The sequence below is a fragment of the Pomacea canaliculata genome, linkage group LG14 (assembly GCF_003073045.1).
Source record: "Pomacea canaliculata isolate SZHN2017 linkage group LG14, ASM307304v1, whole genome shotgun sequence".
NCBI classification, from domain to species: domain Eukaryota; kingdom Metazoa; phylum Mollusca; class Gastropoda; order Architaenioglossa; family Ampullariidae; genus Pomacea; species Pomacea canaliculata.
In genome coordinates, this window is record NC_037603.1 from 10,026,731 (window position 1) to 10,045,393 (window position 18,663).

The window sequence follows — 18,663 nt, forward strand, 5'->3', positions numbered from 1 at the left end:
CACAACAGTAAGAAAACTTATTTTGGAACTGTTGTGGGTTTTCCCCTTCTCCCCATATAGATGTTCTTGTTTTTGAATTGTAAGTGGACACTGATTGCTTGAAAACAAGGTTTGTCTTGGACAGATAAAATAATTTTCATAATTATGTCCGTGGTAAGACTTGACATGTTTTATTGGTTTCATCATCTGTACTGGAAAGACTGTTGTGTTTCTTAGCACAAAGGGATCATGTCAGTGTATATTTAAATGAGCACAGCTCTTCCTAAAGCCGCATGTCAAAACTAATATATATACATTATCTTCTTATTCCTTTACATCCCCAGTGGAGCATAGGGCCACGACTCCACCACACCATCGGATCCAGTTCTAGGTGTCCCTTCCTAGATGGGTCCATATATATATACACCAACATGCATTTTAATAAGCACGTGTCTCTAAAGGCCTGTATCAATCTCTAAAACATCTGGATATATGATAGAAAATGAATTAAATTTATATCCCGCCCCAGTTAACACTCCTGCCAGGACTTGGTGCCTCTCACAGTTCTCTCACCTGCGTAGCAAGTGTGGACATCAAGAGCTCACTCAGCATGGTGATCTCCACATCAGCTGCCCTCATCTGTTCTTCTAGCACCTCGGTCAGATGAGAGGCCAGTTCGGCCAAGTGCATGTTCGTTATGTGCACCTGTGACATATATTGCAAGACTGCATAAAAAATACATCATTCTATAAAATGCTGAAAGCCAATTTCATTTTTCCCTATCCAAACAAAAATGTTCAAAGCCTTTATAAAAGAATATACCTCCATCAGGCTATTGTATGTTTAAGATGCTATGTGGAGTTTAATCTTCACCACATGAAGTAGAGTGAACTGAAACGTTATCCTTGGGGTTTCAAATCTCGAAATTATTCCCTATTCATCACAGTGTTGGTCCAGCTTAACATCTCTGTTATCTGACTACATTTTGCATTTGCTCAAAGGGATTAAGAGCTGTATGCTTGTAAATGTTTTCTATTTTAAAGAACTAAAAGACTTGCACCTTCATTATTTTTTCCCTCAAAGAAACTACTTTAAAAATGTATAGCAAACAGTACCGAAAGCAACTCGGTATGTATTATGGAAATGATATGCTCAGTATGTTTTACCTGCAGCACAAAGTCCTGTACTGCTGACTGACCTCCCACAACAGCTTGCAAGACATCGATGGTGAGACAAAAATCTACAACATACGCCACAAAGCACAGCAGCATAACCACCACTGCTGTAATGGCAAAGCGCCACACAAAGTGCAGCATAAACGTCCGCATGATCCAGCGACAGCAAGAAATACTCTCCTGTACAATCACAAAGTCACAAACACCTCGACTTGTCTTTTCCTTAACACCAACAGTGTCTTCTGCTGGCTGCACACTGTTCATTATCTTCTGTGTCATGATCTCACGCAAAATATCATCTTTTGATTTGGGGTAAGACTGACAGAAATAAGTGTTGTACTCGCTTTCTGACCCCTTCTCTTCACTAGCCATCATGTTCTCTTTGTTCTCTAAGTAGTAACTGTACGGCTCATACATTTCCTGCATGCGATTCAAATCGTAGCCTGTCTGAATGGCGAGAATTCTTTGAGACACAATATCTGTAGGAATGCGATCCTCATAGCCTTCTTTCGAGGCATGGACTTGAGCCATCATCCATGACATCCGATAAATAAACAGTAAAACATCCGAAAGCAAAAACAATCCAATCAACACATACACCATCACATCCAGCTCATCAGACGATTTGACCTCATCATCTTCATTCTCCAGTGGCAAAGTTCCATTGGGATAAACCTCAGACTTTGCATCCAACCCTTCAACAAATGCCGACTGTGGTCCATTAGCAAAGCTGCCGCTTGAACTTTCAAAGAAAGGATGAGATGAGGCAGATGGAGTGTCCAGGACAACAAAAGTGTGGGTAGCCACCATAGGTTCTTCTGGAAAGGAAACCACAAAGTCTGGAGGAGACAGCTCCAGGTTTTGGTGCAAGTATTGCACAGGGGATGGCACCTGCAGACTTGACAATCTGCAAGACAAATTAAAAAAACTTTAAAACAAGTATAAACTATGAACAGTCTGTGTAGCTGCAGGAGAGAGTGAAAGAAAAAGCCTAAATAACAGTTGCCTCAGTCATCCTGTGTATTTTTAGTTAATGAGACTACGAATCCAGCTGTTCATGCAGGACAGAAATAAAGCTGGCTATTGTGTATTTTCCTGCTTCAACCACATAAATACTAGGAATTCTCATCGCAGGATACTTAAAAAAAAAAATACAAATTTACTTAAAAATGAGGGACAGTAACTCCACAAATTTAGCAAGTTAACCAATGACATAACAGCTATTCTTAGAGGAACAAGGGACACTATTTCTTTCAGCTGTTTACAGATTTGTTACTGAAGATACCTGCAGGTCCATTTTGTTTATATCACTTGTACAGTGCAATCACTCTGTTTATTACTAAGAGGGGTTCACATGGATTTTGGAAGATAGCTCATGTTTGTTATGCATGACTATAAAAAAACCCTCACCTGCTTCCTATAGCATCAGCAACACTTAGGAGCTCGTCAGTTTTGTCAACCTCAAGCTGTTGGAGGAATCGTGCCAGTTGGTTAGGTGACATGTATGCTTTATCTGGGTTATCTCCTTCTAAGGTCAGAAACACTTCCCGTGGAAAATCAAACCAACCATTGCGAGCAATGTCTTTGACATAAATCATCAGCTGTGCATCAAATCTTTCTATGATGCTCTGCACTGTCCTATTGCAGTCCAACAGGAACTGTTCAATCTGCTGTGTGTAGATGGAATTATTCTGAATTAAAGACTCCCTTGCTGCATTCTCAATGGCGCCGCCTTTCTGGTAGATTTCTGCAAGGAGTTCTGTCATTCCCCTGCGGTAACTCACAAGAAATCTTCCATTCTGTTCCTGCATGTGTTGTGAGCAGGCCTGCAGCCTTGATTCCACAGATCGGAACAGCCTCATCTCTTCTACAGTTTCATGATGTCCAACTTTCTCAAATAAATTATTCATTTCTTTTTGTAGCTTTGTAGAAAAGTTTGCCGTGCTGCTTATATTGGCCAAAAGTGAGTAGTGTGTGAAATACAAGGTGACCAGTCCCACTGAAAATGTGAAGACAAGGGAATAGACAATGTAAAGAACAACAAAAATACTGACACAGATTCTGGTAGCTGTAGATTTTTCACGTTTAACATCCTGCTGTGATCTGTGTGTTGTACTGCTCGGCTGGTTGTTCAGGGTTGGCAATTCACTCTGGGTATCTGCAGGTACCATGTCCATTGCTGCTGCTGCAGACTTAAACTTTATGAAGAGGTAAATGCCAAAAATGCTGATCAAACTCAGCCCTGTAAGAACAACCACAGCAAACACAGGAATCCAGTGCATCATGCCTTGTTCCGACATCAGAGGGCTCTTTCCTGTTGGAGACGAACTTGTCACTGGCAGAGTGACAGGTGGGATGAGAGACGACAGCACAAGGTGATATGCCGAGACTGAATCATTTAGTAAAACGACAAAAATGTCTGGGAGATCTTCATTTATCTCCGATAAACCTAAGGTCAAGTTAAACTGGTTTGGACATGTGACCAGCACGTCATAAACTGCAATGCACTGTGACATCATCTTGTTGAAAACTTGAATGGTAAATACAGCAGGGCAATCTCTAACAGCACCTGCAGAAACACAAGAGAAATTACAGCTTTGAAGTCACTCATGCATAAAATGTCTGTAATATATATATAGATTGATTGGTCAGTTTACTTCGGGGCCATTATCCTACAGAAGGGGGGAGAATAAAAACATTACAATAAAAATTAGAGACAAACTACTATAAATGCTATAGCTTTACACTAACCCTGTCTCACCTGATATAGTAATGGTCCAAGCTTGTCTTGTTTGATTCCACATCAACTGTCCAGACAACTCCCCACCTTCAATGACACCATGAGTTGCCTTTCCTTGAAACCAGCGCAGCACAGGTTCTGCTTCTGTACAAAGTATATCCACCATAAATCACCATAGATCACTGTAGCATTTCAGCTCAAGTTTCCACAAGAGATGTTGTAATAGACTAATTACACTCATTACAAACTAAATATTTATCTGCTTAGCTAAAAGTGCATCACCACAGGAAACTGAGGCAAATAGCCATTTACTTCCTATATCATGTTCAGCAAAAACCAAGGCCTCTTGTAAATAAAGTCACTCCATTTTCCTGAAGGTTCCTATGGAACACATTTTTTTGTTTGGTTTTAACACCTAAAATGTAACAGACATAACAATAACACTTGCCTTCTGACACCTAAAGTGTAAGAGATGCAACATAACACTTGCCTGCAATAGAGAGCTTGATATATGGTGACTTGTCTGCATGATACATCTGATACCTGTAGTCCCCTTCATCATCTACCCTTCTTCCCATCACCTGGGTGCCATCAGGTTTGTACACAGTCTGGTTGGGGAAAATCTGTGATATATTCTTGTCGCATTTGCTCATGTACCACGAGGTCGAACTGTAAGCAAACGGTCGCTCAAACTGCACGCCCACTGAGAAATCTGTATTTTCCTTGTTGCTAAGGCTGCTGCTCCATCGCCGAGAGAACTCTGCATGGTCTTTCAAAGCATGGATAGAGAATGGCTGCATGTGGCTATTTTTAGTGTTCTTAAGTTCCTTGTGATCACCAACAAGAATCAGACTTTCTGCCAAGGGTAAGCGTGTGTCATGCATCACCTGGATGAAGTCAAACATATCTGAGTGTGTGTGATGCTGGTTCAACGATTTGAATGATGCCGTGTAATTCTGGACAGGTAACTGAAAGCCAACAGATGGAATAAGAATGGAGTAGGACACGTTGTATAGGTACTGAGGGTGGTGGTAGCCCAGGTGACACACAAACTTGTCTGACATGGTGGAGAACACCGGCTGCAGCGAGAACTCGTGCACTTCACCTGTAAAAGGTACATATACAGGTAAGTCAAAAGATGATGACACATAACTCTTGATCTAGCAAAATTTAAATTAAAAAATTTAGTGCTGTACCTTTTGTACTAAAAGATATTAAACCTTACAAAATGCAGACAGCTTGCTGCTAAATGTTTTCTGCCAAGGCAGGAGTAAGTAAATCTGATAGCAAAATTTTTCTTCATCCTTGATACATTCTACTATATTGTGATATGCACTTGATCTTTCCTCAAGCAAGTGAACACTTTAGTCTCTTATTACCCGTAGAGGAGGGAAAATGTGGTCCTAGAGGAGGAGGGGGGGGGAAGAATTGGTGTTTTACGCCGTGTCAGCAGCTAAGGCTATATTACGGCAAGCAGCCAGCCCTGTAAACAGATGCCACGTGCAGAGAAAGATCAGCGTGCCCGAGACGAGAAATGAACTCAGGGCAACCAACCTTCACTGTATTGGTGACAGGCGCTAACAGCGCTAACCGTTGCGCCACCGGACCGCTCTCCTAGAGGAGGAAGAGTAGCTGACTTAACTGATTTTTTTTTCTAGAGGCATCCAGTTAAACAAAAACAAAAAAAAAAAATCCACTAGGCATGGAACATACTAGGTGCAAATACTTTTCCTGGCACTCCAGAGTGAAACCGTACTCTCTAATGCCAAGTGGGAGTGTCTGTTTTGTAGAAGAGTCACAAGAGACATGCTGTCTTTTAGAAAACTCTCCAGAGGAAGACTGCCTTATATTACACACACCAAAGAAAGACAACATCGTCTAAAAAACTCACTAGGCATGTACTGTCTTACAGAACAGACACTGGAGATATGTTGTCGCTGATAGAATACAAAAGGCACACTCTTTCATAACAAACTTATGGGGGTATGCTGTCTTAGAATACTTACCAAAGGCACATTGTATTGTACAATACTCACCAGAGTAAAGGCAACATGTTCTGTCTCACAAACTAGCCATAGCAGCATGCTGTGTAACAGACAACTCACCTGAAGCACACTCCACTGTCCTGGGAGGACATGTAGGACTATACGCCTGGTGACATGCCCCACGAGTGTAGCAGTGCAGTCCACAGCATGAGCGTGGTAGGCCTGCATGAAGAGCATTCCAAGATGTAAGCCTCAAATTAAATATCTGTCGTATTACTGCCAACCAAACAAATGCATAGGTAAGGGCAAGAAGCCAGTATGCCTTACACTTTAGTCGGCTTTTAAGCAACACTATTGGTCACAGCCAAGTTCAGTGCACCAGAACAAACACTATTAATACATGCAGCACAAGCAAAGTAAATAATTTTTAAAATTAAATTTGAAAAAGTAATATAGGCAGTTAGTTGTTTATGCATGTTTCTGCTTATGAATGCTGAAAACTGCTGTTTTAGACTACGTTCTTGAGTGTAACATGCAAAGTCCTCTGCTTACTGGTGTTGGTGTTAGTGCATTCCAGCGATGACATGCAGCGCTCGCATTCTTGTTGGTATACCAGACACTCTGGTGATGGAAATATCAATTCCAGGGTTACAGGTCTTGATTGGTGGAACACTTTGGTGTCCAGGCTAGTTTCTTCCACACACATAACAGCATTTGCAACATCCGTGAGAGGAGACAAGGTGTCTGGGCTGCCCGAGACCTGTGAGAGATACTCCTAGGATTTGACAAGGACTTTAAATTAAACCACCTGATGCTCATAAGCATCCTGGCTGCTGAGAAGACATGAGTTGTGTAACCAGGGAGCATGCATCATGAACATTTTAAGTAAGCAAATAAAATAATGGAGTAAAAGCTTCTGTAAACAAATTGTCAGTGTGACAGCATGTTTATACACTGACCTACAGAACGCATGAATAATCACCGCTCTAACATTAGCAAGCCAAAGACAAGCGGTCTGTAGTCACAACAATGCAAGGCCAAAGTTGTAAACCATTCTCTATGAGCATATTATTCACAACTATCTCATATCAAAATACTGTGTAACAAACAGAAGCAAACCTAAACCATTGGTAACCTGACATCTTTCTTAACATTGTAACTCTAGACAAGAAAAATTTAAAGAAAACTAAACTGTGTTAATTAAGAGTCACCAAACATATTGTAACATTTAGAAGTTATGACTTTGTTCTGTTTCTTTTTGAAAATGTTACAATACACAGTTTAAACAGATTTTAGACAGAAAAATTAGGGTTGAAGACAACCACATGGATGACAAACATACAAATGACTTCCGTACGAAAGACAAACATACTGATGCTAAACACACTGAAGATGAAACATGCTGATGACATACTGAAAACAAACATACCGAAAACTTTTCACACTTGGTATTTATGTCCCACTTGAGGTAGCGGTCACCATCTTTGTAAGACTTTGGACATCTTGGTACCGATGAGTCTCGAGAGTCACAGCGTACAACTTGAGCAGCTGCGGTTCGATTCTTGATGACATGCAGATGAAGGTGGTAGTAATCAGGCACTGGGTGTCTGGAATTATTGCAAACATACTGTGACAAATATGTCCTGACAAACCTCTTCCAACCAACATATTCTGACAAACATAAGCTGACAAAAGCTTCTTAGGTCTGCCAAACTCATCTTGGGTATTGAAGGATAAATTATCAAACAAAATGGTAAATTAAATGATAAGCCAATTGTGCATCTTATAGAAGCATTTATCATTGATTCATTGATGATAATACTCTACCCTCTGTAACTTACACACACACACAAATGCATATTCATATTCACTAACCTGCAGTACTCATTCTGCGTCATAAGAAATAGTTCCTGCATGCGCTGCTCTTCAGTTTTCTTTCTTAGAAAAAACACGGAGTCATCAAGAGCGTCCAGTTCTCTGTACTCTGGCACCAAGAAAACACCTGACACTCGAATGACAATGTCAATACCAGACTCCCGGTGCCACACAAAGTCCATTGACTGTTGGTTGTTTGTCACATACATAGGAGTCTCCAGTTCTTTCATGTCAACCAACCGCTCCATGAAGATGTTGTTACTGTGAGTGAGGAGAACTGTAGCACCATCTGTAACAGCGCAGAGCAAGCACATGACATGCCACAGATTTGGTTTTACTGCACTGTAAGTTTGTGTGTGTGTGTGTGACTGTGCCTACATGCCTGTCCCAAACTCTCACTAGCACGAGTGGTTTTGTATGCATGTGTGTGTGTGTGGTGGAGGGGGTTTGTGGATGTATTTGAGCAATTACATGCATGGATTATGTGTGCATAACGACACCAAGGCACTATAAGAACTGAATAAATTAACAGCACCACTCCTATAGCAAAATCAGTTTTAAATAACTTTATCACATAACTGGACCATAAAAAATACATTTCCAGACATAATATTTCAAGAGAAAAATGTAGAAAAATAGTCGGCAGATTACATAACACCTGATAAACATAGAAAGCTCGCACATACTTTCCTGCCTCCATAAATACAAAAACTCACCATCGCGACCTAGTGTTTTGTTTAGTTCCAATATGCCAACAGGAAAGGTAACGTCTGCACACAAAGAAAGCCAGCTACAAGATGATGATCTAAAGAGCATCAATCTGTGTGTGTGCAAGGAAAACGGTTTTCAACATAATGAAATTTCATAAAGATATATTACTTTGTCAGGTCTCTATATTGTCTCATTGCAAAGCTTTGGCTTACAGAGTGAATTTTACACATGTGCATGCACACACACACACAGCATAGGCACTCAAGCACACATACAGTCATTTTGCAGGTACAGCTACCACATCAAGTGACAGACTTTAACTATCCTCCCTTTTGTAACTAAAATTAAGTTTGAGATCTCAAGCTTATACTGTAGAGCATGACTGTCACCTAGTTACTTTTTTTTTAAAAGCAAATTATACAGACATCACATACAAATCACTAATAATAATTCAATAGTTCCCTTTTTATCTGCTATTAGTGCTCAATATTTGCATAAAAAAGTATCCTGAATGTCATACATGTATGAACAAGTCTTTCAATAAAACTTACCAACACAGATTGTGTCTCTGGATGTTGTGCAGACTGCTGCTTCATACTGTGAGCCACTGCATACTGTGCAAGCTGCAAGGATAAACCAAGCTACACTATTTCAAGCTACAAGGATAAACCAGGCTACACTATTACAAGCTACAACCAATCCCAATGAAGCAACTTAACCAATGATTGCATGCATATAAAAGTCACATTAATACAAAATGAAATAAAACCTAACTCTAGATGATGCTGCAGGTAAGCATGCATCAAAATATGTTTACTAACAGAAAAATGCTAATTAATCACATGAATAAAATTATAAATCACAAACAGCATTTGTCTATAGTCAGTGTCTTTGTACAGATATTCCTATAGTCAGAGTCTCTGTACAGATATTCCTATAGTCAGTGTCTCTGAACAACATGTATCTATACTCGGTGTCTTACTAGCCTACAGGAAAGCTCACTATGCTGAACAGTGTCATGAAACAGCTACAATGTATCAGATGAAAAGGTTGAACTTGAAGTTGCACAAGAGCGTAGTAAACATCAACACTCACGTTTACAAACTGCATCTGAACTTGCTGTGCAAGGTGTCACCAGATAATGTCCCTCTGCACATGACGTTCTGCACTCTGAGGATAAACAAATGTTTGTGGCAATGATGTCTTGGAATAAACATTCATTTAAAGATCTACAGGTAAAATTTAATGTCACTTATGCAAAAATTAGAAAATTATTTCCCTTGTGTGTGGAATTTCTGCTTAACAGAAACTATAGATATCATCTGTATTTAATTGTCTATGAAAACCGACACCCTTATTTCCTTTTTAAAGGTAGTCAGTTCACTCATTGTTATTTCACTTCCCTCAAAACCAGTCCTTCTTAATCTACTGTGAATGTGAAGAACTTCAAGCCCTCAAATTTCTTGCTACTCTCACCTTGACATTTTCGGTTCTTGAAAAAATACCCCCATCGACATCGACACAAGAAATCATTATCACCTCGGTTGCACACGGCAACTGTTTCACAGTTTGAAAGGTTTCCATGGCAGTTGTTCAAATCTGAATTATTAAAACATTGTGTTAATAAGTTTTGTTCTGCTTTCTTTGCTCAATTACACCACACTTTATCAGAAGATCATGAGAGCAATCACATCAATTACACTGAATTACTGATAGAAAAATGGACAACGCACCAAATAAATGCTAGATTTTTTAGAATTACTTTTTTAAATAGAATGACTAGACATTAATAAAAAGAAAACAAACCCACTGTTTTCTACCATAAAATGCTCACCCATTAGCTGTAATTTAGACACAAGGGCCAGGCTCTCTGTGTTTTGTGCAATGTCCGATAGATCAGGACTCTTACTGAACATCCTTACTTTACCTGCAAAAATAAAAAAAATAAACCACACCACTGTTTTCATGTTTTAGATACACGCATGTCATTTAACCAAATTGTATGGCTAAGTTACAAAAGCAAAATTAAGAGTGCTACAGCAAAACCTTGATAGGGACAGTGGGAATCTCGTTAATCCATTCATGCGCGTCACTAATTAGATGACGAGCATTTGGCTACCTTAAGGGAGTCATAGTTACTCCAGCCGTTTACCCGCGCTTGCTTGAATTTCTTCACTTTGACATTCAGAGCACTGGGCAGAAATCACATTGCGTCAACACCGAGGCTTAGTTTTAATTAGACAGTCGGATTCCCCTCGTCCGTACCAGTTCTGAGTCGACTGTTGAATGCCAGCCGACGTGGACGAGCCGGGAGGCCCGCCACACAGCCCGCCACCTCGCTGAGGCGGTCGACGGGAAGGTTAAACCGAACTCAGCCCGCAGAATGAATGAACAAAAGGGGAGATCAATCTAGGATGCTTCAAAAACAACTTTTAATTGGTCGTCTCCCTTTGTGTAGTCTGGACAATCTTTTTTTTTTTTTCCCCCAATCTGTTGGATTGTTTTGTCGTACATCCGACTAGATGGTTGATAAAACCATGTTCCGGAGAGATAAATGTTCAACCTTATCATGTCAACCTGACGTTGTGGCTGGAGGGCACACTGCTCTAGCACTGCCCAGCACTGGTCGTTCAAACTAGTGTTTACAACATACAACACACCACACAAACCACCTGATTGATGTGACTCGCAGCATGTCGTGATCACTTGGTAAGATTTTGACCATTTGTTGTCAGGCTAGTACAGCTTTTTGTACTTGCAAATTGTGAGTTTATTTCCCTTTGGTCGTTAATAACTACAAACATGAAAAGCCACATTTTCCTGTATTTTCACACACACATAGACCAGATTTCACAGTTATGGACGTAGCACTGTTTCAGCTAGTCAAATCGCAGGATAATGTACTATGTCCTGAATGCTCCAGCCAGCTAGAATGTTCTTCATGCATATATATTATATATATTTTTCTTGTTTTTCTGTGAACACAAACACGTACACAGCTAACACAGATCCTAACCCTAAGCCCAATGCTAACTCATTCAGCAGCTAAAAAAAACCTCTAAAAATAAAAAATAAAGAAACAACAAAAGGTTTTAAAAAACAGAAAAAGCAATGAAAAAATAGCTTTCAAGAATCAAACCCATAATTTCCGCACACAGAAATCACTGCTCTTACCACTGCAGTGCAACAGCTTCACCCAAGCTCATGAAAAGTTATTCTATTCTACATTTTATTTTTTATCGATCCTGTGCATTTTATTGATTGAATTTTTTCTACATTGCTAGTAGAAAAAGAAGCAATATTGGATTCCTAGGAATGGAAGCAGCACCTCGTCATTATTGCCACTTTGTTTCAAGATTCAGATGTGGACAGGAATGCCTCGTGATAGTTTGATAATACTTATGTGCATGAGTTCTAATGATTCACTAAATGTTTAGGTGTCCAAAGTCTTCGTCTGTTGTTGTCTATGCAGAGACCAAAGAGCGGTGAAGGTCTGGCACCGACCAACACGCACACACAAGGGACATAATTACAATAGCGTCTTCTTAATTTAACTCCCTTTACTTCCAGCCTGCCGTCTTTAGGGTCGGGGATAAACTCAACGCCTGCTGAGCTAAAGAGTAACCGAGCATCACTAACACACGCTGTTTGGTCTGCGAGATAGCTGACACCATGAACTTTAACCCCCGGCCGCCAAACATCAGCGCTTCCGGTGAAACGAGCATAAATTGTAGGGCGCCCCAGCCTCGCCATAATTCTGCCATCGTAACGCCGCCACAAGCTTTTGTCGGCGACTTGTTAGTGTTGGCCGATCTCACGGTAACAGGGTGATAACCGCCAGCAGGCGGCTTGATTAACCACGTCATGGCACCTTTATGATTCAGTTTGTGTGAGGACCGGACGCCCGCGGTGTGAGCTGAACGCAGGGCAGGAAATGTGAAACATCCCCCTCCCCTACACACACACACCCTCCCTGTGTGGAGTCCCCCTGATTATCATAACACATCTCGTGTGTGTGTGTGTTCCTTCGCACATCGGTGGAAATGTTGGAGGAAACGACTCTTGGTGGAAGTTGGAGCATGCTTGTGGCGGGAAGACGTGCTCAAGGCGGAAACCGTCATCTGCCATTTCTCGCTTACTACTACCATGGTAACACTGTCACACCTGACCAGGTGTACACAAGGTTCAAGGTCCACTTACGTATAAGTCTGGTAGAGGGCACTCCGATCTGCAAGATCTGCTCGTCCTTCGGTGACGTCATCCCAACGGTCGCCGCCGCAGCCAGCGTCACCAGGATCACCGACATCAGAAGCATGCGACGACAGTGTCCTTGACACAAAGTCAGCGACCAAAAGGGCAAGGTCGAGGTCGAGGTCGGGTGGACAGCTCGATGTTCCGATGGTTGTAAGAGGAGCTGGCATGATGCTTTAATCTGAACATTGCAAATGTAAGCAAAAAAAACATTAAAATGCACGAAAATGAAACGTGGAAACCTGATTCTAAATATCTGAACTGTGGAACCTTTACTGTTATACAGTGTTAAATTAAGAAACAATATGAAACTGACAGTTTTAAATGCAAATAAAAACTGTTTGAACAGATGAGTGCGTGCTGTTTGTAACAAAAGAAATAAAGGTTTCGTAGACTATTATAAAACACAGGGAACATCACTGCTGAAATGGGTGTAAAATGCACCTGAGTGTGTAGCCTTATAGTTTGTAGCACGTGGGAAGAGAAGCACGTGACTTGGACAGCTCAAACAAAAACCTGCGAGACAACTCCGCGTTCCTTGTCCCGTCACTCATTATCTCCCCTTGCATTTCGTCACTCATTATCTCCCCTTGCATTCCGTCACTCATTATCTCCCCTATCTACCCGCCTGTCGCACTCCCAGTGTTGTGGGGGCTCGGCGCCATGTCATCTCATACTCGCAATCATGTTATCATCACATTAAACTGAGCTCACTCCTCCTCCTTGCACCTAACGACTCCATCAGCGCCCTGCGCACGACAATGCAGCCTCCCAGACGTGAACTTACGGCGGTATGTCGTCAACGTCGCTGCCACCTGGCAACCTACCTGGCAGAGGTGAAACCTGCCTGCTGTTCGGGGGAGGTGGGGAGGGGGCGGAGGGCAGGCTGACCTGGAGTTCAGGTGCCCGTATGTAGGCGTTCACAAGTAGGTAGACGCCGATGAAGATCGCCGAGTGTCGTGAATATGAAATGTTTTCTTGTTCAGGTAAGAAGTCGGCCGCGCGTGCAAAACCGTTTCTCGCGGCTTCGCGGAGTCACAGCGGGTAGGCTGGCTCCGCGATAGCTCTAGTGGTGTGCAAGTCTTTTCGTGATGTTTGTCTGTGCGTGGCGCCCTCGCTCATGAAACCTTTTAACATTCTGTTGAATGTGTGAAGGTAGCTCATCACTCTGTCACTCATCCTTCGAGTGGCACCAGTTGATAAAGGATTATGCTGGTACTGGTCATTGGGAGGGGAGGTAAGTGTAGGGGGTGAGGGGAGAGACTAACAGGTAGACAACAGGTAGACAGACCTGTCGAGCGGCGGCACCCAGGTCTTGAATAGAACGACCAGCTGTGTAAGTCGTCGGTGTTTCCTTTTAATGAGCTGTGTAAGTATGTAAGTTTTGAATCGCTGAGCTGAGCTAGAGATGGCATTTGCCGCATCATTGAGCTCTAGCGATGGCGCTGCTGAACCACTGAACCCTAACGAGGCCTCCTTCATCGAGGCCTTGTATACAAACCTCATGAGCTCCCAACCTTCCAGGTTTAGCTCCAGTTAGCTTGGTCTCCTCACCTTTTTCTTTCTACAGATTCATTTCCGAAATCTCAGGACGTGTTTGCAGCTTTTCGAGAGAAGAAGGAAGCCCCTAAGGGGAGAGAAGGCCATTTGACAAGCGAAGCTTAGACAAAAGGATGGGGGGAGGGGTAGCCAAGCGAGGGAAGACGAGAAAACGAGATGGATGTGGACGCGGGCTGTTCTCCAAGCACCGCGCTGAATAATGGGAATTAAGGTGCGGATTCCTCCTTCAGTGCTGCGAGATCTCGCCCCGGGCCGAGAGAAAACGTGGTTTAACGAGAGCCGTGCAGCTGCATGAAGAAGAGTAGATGGCGCTGCAGCAAGACCACACAGACGGCGATCTCTCGTCGGTAACACGACCACACCCAGCAGGTCCCAGCAGACCGCGAGGAGGGAAAACCCTCAAATAAACTGAGCTCACCACAGAGAGAGAGAATGTCCACAGGACTCACGGATCACGAGGACCAGGCGCCATTACGATGACGACACAGGGCGTTAAAGAAGGTAGTTTTTGTCAGTTATAACCGCTATGTGACCTCAACATTGACGATGTCGGTTGATTTGATGACGTCACGACATCAATATACATCACAACGCCAGTGTACATCGACAACCTCGATGCTTGCTCTCGTTTGGAATGAATGCGACTACAGAGTTCAATGTTTGCAAGCACGTGGAGATTTTGCTGACCGAGCTTCCAATGACATCACCGGGCATGCTGGTTCCAAGGATGAACTCAGAATGGTGTCTCCAATGCTCTTACCATGGGCAAGAGAGGGACGCCCAGTGTCCGATGGTGGGGTGTGGCTACGACCCTGTGCTCCACTGGTGGCGACTGGGAACAAGAAGAAGACAAGGCTCCTCCCACCCCAACCAAACAACCAGGATCATCTCCGTGGTTTTGCAAGAATGACCGCTGCTTCTGTCTGGTCATCAATGAAGCAGCACATCTCACTCTGTCAAGGGCAGGAGAAAGCACGCCGCACACTGAGGGATGTAGTTATCCTTGAAATTATCAGAACCTGAATGAACATTTTAGTTTTTACGAGTCTCTTTATCATACTCCTCCTTCTCTTTCTCTCTCCATATCTCTCTGCGCATGTGTGTGCAGTTTTATTTTTATTTACTACCTAAGATAAACACAACCACAGTTTAGGGAGGGAAATCTTTCAGACTTGAGCGGTGCTGAGCTATCTGCTTTATACCACAAGAATGTGATAAATGGAGGCTCTTACATCGGCTGCTGTCAAAACAAACTGAGAGCCGAGCTGCACACTGTGCAAGTGTGTGCTGCTGACAACAATCAGGTATCAGCCGCCAGAGCCCGCCACTGTCCCTCTCCACAGGTAACACCCCCCACAGGTAACAACCCCCCATTGCATGCCTCCTTCCTTTCACAGGCTCCCACAACCAAGTCTTCAAAAAAAGCTGTTCGACAGTCTAAACACAACGAGCGATAGCTGCTTGTCTGTGGGCCCGCGCACGGGGCGCACCTAGCCACCTCCAGGTGCCAGACTCCTGCTACCTGCCGCCAGCTCCTCCTCCGTGCTCCCCATGGCCAGGGGCGAGAACTGCGGCAGACGGCGTCTGAAGGTGTTTTCTTACGATTGCCATCTCTGTGTGAGTGAGCTACAGGCCAAGTGTTCCGCTCCATTGACGACAGACTTGCTGATGGCGGCGTTAAGTGAACAAGCGTGCTTGTCGGCCTTCAAAGACCGTTACATTTCCTTCCCGTCTTTATGTCCCACAGCCAAAAAAAAAAAAAACCGCCGCCAAGCGTATCTCTACCCACACCACCACCACCACCACCACCACCACCACCACCACCACCACCACCACCACCACCGTAATATTACTGGTTTGTCCATAAAATTTTGGGATGGCCACATCGTCATCTTACTGCGCAACCTTCTCAAGGGACGAGCGCTGACCGAGGGTTTTATAAAAACTTTGCCAAACTTTGGTTGAGTGTTCGTCTGTCTGAACTTGTGTTTTATGTGTGTTGGTGTGTACGCATGGTGCACGTGGGGTGGAGACCCTGTGGACAGCACCAGACATGTGTTTGATGTAAAACTTCAGAGAAGCTTGCTGGTCAGGTGCCAACTGCCTGAAGCTGGCAAGAAATGCACCTTCAAACCCTCTGTTACAGTCATCATCACATTAACTCGACAATTATTTCAGCCAAACACAAAAACTGAGGCTCGCCGGCTGTCAAGCGGATGTCAGTAAATCAGCCACAACTTTAAAAGCAGACAATAATCATCTCATCCTCATCACGAGCATTATCAGCGACAGTTACTCCTCCACTATCGCCACTACGCCAAGAAACCTTATGAAAGTGTTTTAAACCATAAACAAACAAACAATGTAAACAGCTTTAACCCCGATTTCCTTATAATTACTTTTTGAAGCATCCTCGCCAACGACTTGTTTGCTTAGGTTTGATGGGAGGAGATGAAGCTAAACGAAAACATCATTTGCCGCACACAACCATACAATACATTCCTCCACAACCTGCTTGTTGTTGCTGATGTTGATGGGGAAACCAAACCTCGACTACAACCCGACTCACATCATCTGGCGGACCCACACCTTCCCGTCTTCTCTGTCCTAACTACTTCCAGTGGTCTGGGTATGTGTACAAGTCTCTGTGTGTGTGTGAGAGAGAGAGATGAGAAAAATACAGTAAGGAAGGATTCTTCAGACAAAGCTAAGGTATTATTTTCACACATACAGTATTGTTGTTATTTATGGGAACCCTGATGCCAGTTGCAGTGCTCCTCAAAGTTCTCTCTCTCTCTATAGATACATGTAGGTTTTGTTGTTTTTTCATGCCGACCCGCTGTTGTGTCGAGTGGTGATAACACCAAGATGTGTTTGATAATGCTGATAAAGATCCCATCCCTCCTCTCCTCAAAAAACAAACTAAAAACAAATGTGAAGGAATCTTAACCCCGTGTGACCTCAGTCACGTGCTGTGTTGTTGGTGACGATACAAAGTCTGTCAATGGCAGGTGGTGAATGGTGACGACTGTCAAGATGATGACAACGATAACGACTGGATTAAATGTTGGAGCAATAAGTAGTAAAACCACAGTATAAACGATCTGGATACATAGAGAATCGAACTAACCCGTGGACCACTCTCGCCCTGTGGACTGGAATCCGCAATCTCGGCAGGACGACCTCCTCCTGTCTTCATCCTGGCACCGGGTGTGGGGCAATGAAAGGTCTGCTCCTGAAATGAGAAGAAAAGTTTGTAAACACTGCTTAATTAAGTGATTAGGCTTAATTAAGTGCAACTACATGTATAGGTATAAACACGTTTGAGAAATGCTGAAGACACGATAATTATATTTATCAACATTTCAGAAGAGAATAATTACACGCAATACTTAAGACAAGAATCAATCATTCGATAACATGTAAAAATGTTTACGTGGACAAACTTTGCCAAACAACAGTCGAACATATTGGGTGGAAGTAGTTGCCGTGGCAGCTTCTAGAAGCGAGTGTTTAAACAGGAAGCTGCTGCGCCTGCCTGCCTGCAGTTGCTCGTGCATCTTGCCGGAGCTAAAGCTCTTAATTTCTTAGCTCCACATAATGGCCCCTCGGCTTTGTCCCCCTAATGCCGGCAACAGCAGCCCGCCAGTGATAATGGCCCATCGTGCAAGTGGCCAGGACCTGGGCCAGGATGCTGGGACTGGTGGAGGGCTCAACATGGAGCTCTCGGTCTTTATGTCTGTAATGTCCACGTCTTGAGGCCAGAGCTTGCTACACATGGCGCACGGCGAGAGACAAAACAAAAAATGCATTAAAAGGCAAATTAAAAAGCCCGAGCAATGGCGGGGCTCAATAAAGTTGACAGCAAACGACTTTAGTTGTCTGCTCGCGCAATGCGCTCGTGCCTTAGTGCCTGCCACTGCGGCAAATGTTGACCTTTGAACGCCGAGACTGAGGACGACAGAGAGTGATGTGTGGAGTCAAACTCAGCCATGAGCAAGCAGCGCCGTCTGGCGGTCAGTAGAGAGCAGCGCCACGCTGGAACAACTCGGCCAATACACGTGGATGGGTTGGCATCTCTGTTTTATTTTTGTCTGCGCGGTTGGAGAGGGTGTCACGTGAGCAAAATGGCCGCGAACTAAAGGTGATGACCATGAACTCTACTGGCCTGTGGGGAGGAGCGGGGAAGTCAAAGATAACAAACAGACCATCCTGCACCAACTCACCCTGAACACTGTGATGTGAACAGTGAGTAGACATCCACACAACAGTCCGCACATAAACATGTCATGAATCACTTCCCACACACACGAGGCTGACCACCAGCGCGAGGGGCGAGCTCTAAGTCTTGACCATGTCTAACCACTCGACTCCGGGGTATTGGGGT

General features: G+C 43.3%; 1 protein-coding gene across 5 annotated transcripts in view; it reads right to left on the minus strand.

The window, feature by feature from the left end:
- The window catches only part of LOC112555635, a 143,836-nt gene that overhangs the window by 822 nt on the left and 124,351 nt on the right, over positions 1–18,663 (minus strand). For 4 of the 5 annotated variants that reach the window (XM_025224065.1, XM_025224064.1, XM_025224069.1 and 1 more), the window contains 16 exons: positions 17,407–17,511; positions 12,666–12,897; positions 10,300–10,392; positions 9,942–10,064; positions 9,561–9,635; positions 9,017–9,088; positions 8,471–8,524; positions 7,755–8,043; positions 7,309–7,486; positions 6,432–6,654; positions 6,000–6,101; positions 4,385–4,999; positions 3,916–4,038; positions 2,565–3,723; positions 1,146–2,061; positions 553–684 (listed from right to left, as the gene is read on the minus strand). In XM_025224065.1, coding sequence (XP_025079850.1) covers positions 553–684; positions 1,146–2,061; positions 2,565–3,723; positions 3,916–4,038; positions 4,385–4,999; positions 6,000–6,101; positions 6,432–6,654; positions 7,309–7,486; positions 7,755–8,043; positions 8,471–8,524; positions 9,017–9,088; positions 9,561–9,635; positions 9,942–10,064; positions 10,300–10,392; positions 12,666–12,897; positions 17,407–17,511 — 4,491 coding nt within the window. The remainder of the gene's footprint in view (positions 1–552; positions 685–1,145; positions 2,062–2,564; positions 3,724–3,915; positions 4,039–4,384; positions 5,000–5,999; positions 6,102–6,431; positions 6,655–7,308; positions 7,487–7,754; positions 8,044–8,470; positions 8,525–9,016; positions 9,089–9,560; positions 9,636–9,941; positions 10,065–10,299; positions 10,393–12,665; positions 12,898–17,406; positions 17,512–18,663) is intronic. The other variant, XM_025224066.1, reaches the window with a different exon arrangement.